This window comes from Cynoglossus semilaevis, chromosome 16, assembly GCF_000523025.1.
Source record: "Cynoglossus semilaevis isolate Cse_v1.0 chromosome 16, Cse_v1.0, whole genome shotgun sequence".
Lineage (NCBI taxonomy): Eukaryota > Metazoa > Chordata > Actinopteri > Pleuronectiformes > Cynoglossidae > Cynoglossus > Cynoglossus semilaevis.
In genome coordinates, this window is record NC_024322.1 from 11714712 (window position 1) to 11721524 (window position 6813).

At 44.2% G+C, this 6813-nt stretch overlaps 1 protein-coding gene across 1 annotated transcript in view; it reads left to right on the forward strand.

Moving 5' to 3' along the window:
* Window positions 1-6813, forward strand: part of csrnp3 (cysteine-serine-rich nuclear protein 3) — a 45717-nt gene that overhangs the window by 34922 nt on the left and 3982 nt on the right. Inside the window, exons 3-6 of the mRNA XM_025063925.1 lie at window positions 88-256; window positions 3799-4058; window positions 4143-4439; window positions 6063-6560. Coding sequence (XP_024919693.1) covers window positions 94-256; window positions 3799-4058; window positions 4143-4439; window positions 6063-6560 — 1218 coding nt within the window. The 5' untranslated portion in view covers window positions 88-93. The remainder of the gene's footprint in view (window positions 1-87; window positions 257-3798; window positions 4059-4142; window positions 4440-6062; window positions 6561-6813) is intronic.

Sequence of the window (6813 nt, forward strand, 5' to 3'; positions counted from 1 at the left end):
CATTGCTAATTAAGTGTGCTGAGGATTGTAAAGGCCTTAAACTGGATATTAAATAATGTGTGGCCCCGGTGCTGTCTTTGGTTTCAGGTGCAGATGCGGCCGACCATGAGTGGAATACTGAAGAGGAAATTTGAGGAGGTGGAAGCCTCCTCCTCCCCGTGCTCTTCCCTGCGGGAATCTGATGATGAGGTCTCCTGCAGTGAGAGTGGGGACAGCAGTGACAGCGTCAACCCCTCCGCCTCAGGGCCCTTTACCCGTAGGTGTTTTTGTTTTGTTTTTTTTAATTTGTGCATTGTGCCAAGTGTGTAAGTACCTGCTGCTGACCGCAAAGTACACACCATTACTTACAAACAAACAAACGTAAAACACTGACATTTTTGTAAATTACATCTGAGGAGCACACACTGAGGACGGACGGAGAAAAATATTGAAAATATTGACACGCGTTACTCCGAAGGTTTTATATTGTGAGGCGAGTACTGAAATAAAAAGGTACGGAGACGCAGACACAGACAGTCGGCCTAATTAGGAACAGCATCACTACACACTTAACAGACTCAGTCGGGCGAATGGGCTGAGCTGCCGACTCAAGCTGTGCATGAGTGTGTGTGTGTGTGTGTGAATGTGTGTGTGTAGATGGAAATTAACAACTGTCGTAGTTCAACAGCATATATTTGACAATGTTCCAAAGAGCCGTTAGTATTCGGTTTCAGTTTTAAGGATAAAAAAATAAAAAAAATCCTGGTGGCGTTCTGTTTTTACCAACGAAGAATAAAATCTAAATGATTAAACCACAGTGCCCTCACCTGAACTGGCATGAAACTACCAGTAATCAAATAAATACATTTTAGCAAAGTTTTAAACAACAACAACAGACAGACAGGGTTACTGACCTTCTTAACGAAGTGTCAGTTTTCACACAGGTCTCCACCACCACCAGCAGCAGCAGCAGGTGGTGGTGGTGGTGGTGGTCCAATCTGGCTTCTTATCCTTGGAGCTCTTAACAGAGAACCAATCAGCTCACACCATCCACCTGCACCTGCCACCTGCAGCTCAATCACACTGAACTCACACATGGAAAGAAGAGAAAAGGGGGAATCGTGGAAAACTATGGAAAATTGACTACAGTCAATATATAAAAATATATATGTAATATATATGTATTCAGACTATATACATCAATAGTCAGTATGGGGAGCCAACTAAACAAAACATCTAGTCACGTGTTTTCTTTTCCATCTTCAATTCTCATTTTGAATCCCTCTAAATGGGTCCAATAAGTCCAGGTCAAAGGTCATTCCTATTAAAAGGATCAGTCTTTTTATATTTGGGTTTTTTGTTTGGTTTTTATGCTTTCTTAATCTTGTTAAGAATTACTTTCTGTTTCTCTTCAGAACTGAAATCTTCTTTTTTGTTTTGCACATTTTGTCACTGAGGTGAAGTTCAATTTATTTTAGTTGGTCAAGTTACAAAACATTGTCAGCTATTGTCCACAAATAGGAGGCTTGCGGTCTGGATGCACATCACAGGCTGCCATTTAAGGGACAGTGGGATAGAGTTATAATGAGAAGTCAACCCAAACTGCCTAAGAATAATATGGAATAGTCTTACAGTCAAGTCAGTAGCAGTAAATTATTCAGACTAATTACTCAAACACGTGACAGTTGAACAAGTGGAGACCAAAGGATTTAAATTTACAAGTGTTTTATTCCACAGATTACCTTTTCACTGTGTTGAATATTACTCTTACTTCTTCATCAAGGACACAAACGAGCACAAAAACATGTCTGTGCCGCAGGTTCAAAAGGACACTGGAGTCATCTCTAATAAGCAGCAGCAGATGCTCATGGGAATTTTAACATCTTCGAGACGAGACACAGTATGAAAGAAGATCACACTTTATTTAGTTTATTTAGTATTCATTAATCCCTGAGTGGTTTGTTTAGGCCTTTAAATGTTAGCTGGTGAGAAAAAAAAAATCTCTTTTAAAGAGTTTAGAAAAAAAAACCCAACTGAACTGAACACAATTAGATTTCAACAAGTTCGAGAATTCGACTGAGAAATTTAATTAAATAAGAAAAAGTAGTTGATATTGGTTTGTTTGAATAATATTCAAAAATATTATTTATATTACATATAAAACATATATTTATATATTAATACATATAATTATCATATTATATTAATTTAAATAATATTAAAAATACAATAAATAAACAGACAACACCACCTGATACTTCAGATTTTTCCGACCGACGGTCTGTCTGACACACAGATCGGTTTCTAAACCTGCAGGGAGGGGGCAGAGACATAGGTCTGGCGTGCTGTTTCCTTGAGGCCGAGCCACTCTGTCAGCAGCAGCTGCTGGTCGCTCGGGGCCTCAGAAGGTCAGCTGACGGGGGGAGGGAGGGAGGTGTGCACCATGAAGACTGGCCTTCTCTGACATAACACTGATTGACTGTAGTGTCGGTGGCATTCATCAGTACAGTCATGTTGGTTTTCATATCCTGTGAGTGGGGAGAGAAGATGACTTTTTCTGCAAGACCTCTTATAGCCTACTGGCTGTGCCCTTTTCGATAGCTCCACGCCCCCTCAGGGGTCCCACCCCCTACTTTGGGAACCACCGGATTACGGAGTAAACTCACTAAAGCTTTTTAAGCTTAGTGAGTTTAGTAGAGATAATTAGTAATAAGTCAGCCATTTTTAATTAAGTCTCAGTCGTTTGACTAAATATATATGTATATATATTTATATATTCAAATATATGTATGTATATATACATCATATAATTTTTTTTTGACTAGCGAATAAATACACCTCGTCATTGTCATGTAGCCCAATGTGACTTCCTGTTTGTGTTGTCTCTTCGTTCTTGCCTCAGAAATGTGTCGTTGACTACATCTGTGATGGAGATGTTAAGTCGAAGACACAGTGACACAGCGTCAGACCAATACAGTGGACCTGTTCAGTATTCTTCTGCTAATGCGTTTGAATCAGGGAGGAACTCAGGCTTTGTTACAGAGACCTTTACAAGCCGACCCTGTGTTGTTGCCTCACATAAACCGACACCTGTTTTACATTTTATTTTTTGGAGATAATGAAGCATGACTCTGCCTTGTACTCCACCGTCTGACAGCTCTACATCTGTAGTGAAACGCTTTGTCCCTCTTGTGTGGCGTGGAGAGCTATTACAACCAGATGCTTTTTAGTATTTGTCCTGTCTGTCAGATAAGAGCTGCATGTTGGGAACACTGCTCCTGTGAACCGGCGCTCTCTTCAACTCCGGGCCAAGCAGGGGANNNCGTGTCCCCCGCTTTCGCGCCCCCCCTCCCCCCCCCCCCCCCCCCTCTCTTGTAGAGTTCCTCCTAAAAAGACACTTGCCAACACTTGCCGTAGTGATGTGATAAAATCTCTGCTCGGCGAAGGTGGTGAGGTCGAGCGAGACACAAGGTTAAAGGTCATATTTAAGAGAAAAATGTACAGAGAAAATACTTTTAAATTTTTTGATATTATATAAATATATATATATAGATCATATTTTATATATTTTCTGATATCACTATGGAGGTATAAGCCACCTGAATACAGTATTCTACAGGTAAACTCACAGTATTTTTCCACACTCTAAGACCAAAATCTGACCGTGAGAAAGCAGAAAAATAATCTTAAATAATTGTAAAAATAAATAAAAAGTATATGTGGCTTTAACCTTGAAAAAAAGAAAATCAATCTCTAAAATATTTGGACTGCTGAGATTACAGCAGCTTGTGTAACCACTCCTGCCGTGTTACCTTACAGCCGATTCAATACTGAAGAGAGAGAAACGGCTGCGGACCAGGAAGGTGCACTTTGAAAATGTGACCGTCTACTACTTCAGCCGGCGGCAGGGCTTCACCAGTGTGCCCAGCCAGGGGGGCAGCACACTGGGCATGTCCAACAGGCACAGCTGGGTCAGGCAGTACTCACTGGGCGAATTTGCCCTGGAGCAGGAGAGGATCCACAGGGACATGCTCAGAGACCACCTGAAGGAGGAGAAACTCAACTCCATCAAATTGAAGGTGAATCAAACTCTATTAAACCAATGATCTTCATTTTCCATCGTAACCCTAACACGTGATGATGACTCCATGTTTCTGCTCCAGATGACGAAGAACGGCACGGTGGAGTCGGACGAGGCCAACACGCTCACGGCGGAGGACATTTCCGACGATGACATTGATCTGGACAACACCGAGGTCGACGAGTATTTCTTCCTGCAGCCGCTCACCACCAAGAAACGCCGAGCGCTGCTGCGTTCCTCGGGGGTGAAAAAGATCGACGTGGAGGAGAAACACGAACTGAGGTCCATCCGGGTTTCCAGGGAGGACTGCGGCTGTGACTGCAGAGTCTTCTGTGACCCCGAGACCTGTGCCTGCAGCATCGCCGGGATCAAGTGCCAGGTACAAATCCCTCGACTCAGTCGACCGCAGCCACTGCTCCAGGTCCTTATCTGTAAACAGCAGGACTCGTAAAAAAAAAAAAAAGTAATTTAAAGAGGGTGAAGCAGAGACCAGTGGCTCTGTTTTTATTATTTATGTTTTTGTACCTGTGTCTTTTATTGCACTACAGAGGTTTATTACTCACAAGAGTAATTTCACAACCTTTTAGAAGAGATAGTACTGTTTTCCCAGGTCACTTTGTACTGTACTGTCAGTGGGAAACAGGAGGATTTGGTCAAAAACGCAGACCACATTGTTCTGCTTGTCCTTTTCAATGGATCCTCTAAACTCTAAACAATTGCCCCGGCTCTGGAGGAAGATGAAGCCCTGTGTTTTTTGTTTTTTTTTACCAGTCAGTCATCAGACTCACTGTCAGCATCGGTTCTAGTTAGTCTGTTCCACTGGTTGATAACCGTTTTCTTTTTTCTTTTTTGTCAAATTTTATTTGTGCTCCTCATTTTTCTAAATCTAAACCGGTTCTAGTTAGTCTGTTCCACTGGTTATTTACCATTTTTGGGTCCGCACTCGTGTTCTTGATTTTTTGGCACACAAGATACTTCATCTTTCATAAGTTTAGATGGCGCCCTCTGTTGGCCATTAATGATATGGGGCACATTTATGATATATAAGTCGCTTCGGGCTGTAAGTCACTGGACCAGCCAGGATTTTCTAAACCACGTTTGAACGAGATCCTGGCTTCTGTCTGATGTCACGTTGGTGGTTAGAAAAGTGCAGATATTTCCTCTGATGTCTGAGTTAATCTGGAGAAACCTCATCAAGGCGTGGATGCTTCCTTCTCTCACCCTGATGACCATCGCCTGCGGGAGCTTCTCACTCTCAGATGAGTGAGAAGCTGCTGTTAGCTGCTGTTAGCTGCTGTTAGCTGCTGTTAGCTGCTGTTAGCTGCTGTTAGCTGCTCACTCTGCAGCTCATTACTGAGCAGGCTCCTGGATTCCACGTGTCTGATGGACAGCTCCTCTGTGTTGTTCCATCTACTGCACATCCACCCACGGCAGCTACTCCTGGTGTGGTGTTTACCGTAGCTGGCTGAAAGAGGGGTTTATGGGTATCTGCACAGACAAACAGAGATTGTTTTCATAAGGTGGTGTCTTGAGAAAGGGTTCGTTTTAGCTCTAATTTCATTCATTTCAGTGACTTGTCGATACCTGAAATGAAGAAAAATTACGTGACTTGTCGATACCTGAAATGAAGAAGAAAAACAATTTAAAAAAAAATTAATTTGACCCCGAGCAAGAACCCAGTGTCCCCCAAGGGTGTCACGCCCCCCCACTTTGGATTCCACCGTTTTAGGGAAATGAAACCTCCAGGTTAAGACACACAGTAGCTCTGTTTGTATTTCACACAGTGTCAGACTGTTTGCACAGTCGTAAATTCTCCTTGTAAAAGCCGGACTGCATTTCCAGACCACTAGAACAACTGGGTCACTGTTGGACCTTGATGTTTTTTGTTTTTTCCGACTGAACACTCGGTGACCTTCACCCGGCAGCACCGTGTGGTAAAAATGACTGTTCTCCTGTAAAGTAAATGATTAGCACAATAAAGCCGGCCTTTGTTTCTCCTCAGGTGGACCGCATGTCGTTTCCCTGCGGCTGCTCAAAAGAGGGCTGCAGCAACTCAACCGGCAGAGTGGAGTTCAATCCCATTCGTGTTCGGACCCACTTCTTGCACACCATCATGAAGCTGGAACTGGAGAAGAGTCGCGAGCAGCAGCAGGCGTCGCCCACCAACGGTTACTGCTGTGAAACCAACGAGCTGGGAAACGGGAATCCTCTGGTCCAGTCCCAGCACAGGTTGGAGTATCTGTCCAACGCCGTCCCGCAGACGACCGGCATGCACCTGCAGGCCACGGACGAAATGGAGGAGCCTCTGGATGATGAGGAAGAAGATGAGGACGATGAAGATGAGGAGGATGAGGAAGAAGAGGAGGAAGAGGATGATGAGGAAAATGAGGAAGATGAGGAGGACGAGGAGGACAGCAGCAGCGTCTGTAGCGGTCTGTCCGACTCCAGCACGCAGAGTCTGGCCAACAGTGACTCTGAGGACGAGGAAAATGAAGACGAGAAGCCCGAGAACTTCGAAAACGACGCGACGACCCCGCCGACGTCTCATACCGAGGTGGTGCCTCTGTCCACGGTGCTGTGTTACACCGACAGCTCCCACGACAACCATGTGAACGGCAACACTTATTTAAGGAACTCCTCCTCCGGGGAGTACTACCAGCTGGGAAGCTCCGCCGCCGCCGTCTCCAGTGGCCAGACCGACCTCTCCGCTGAATCCCACGGGGAGGCTTTAGCGTTCCAAGATCCCGTCCGCA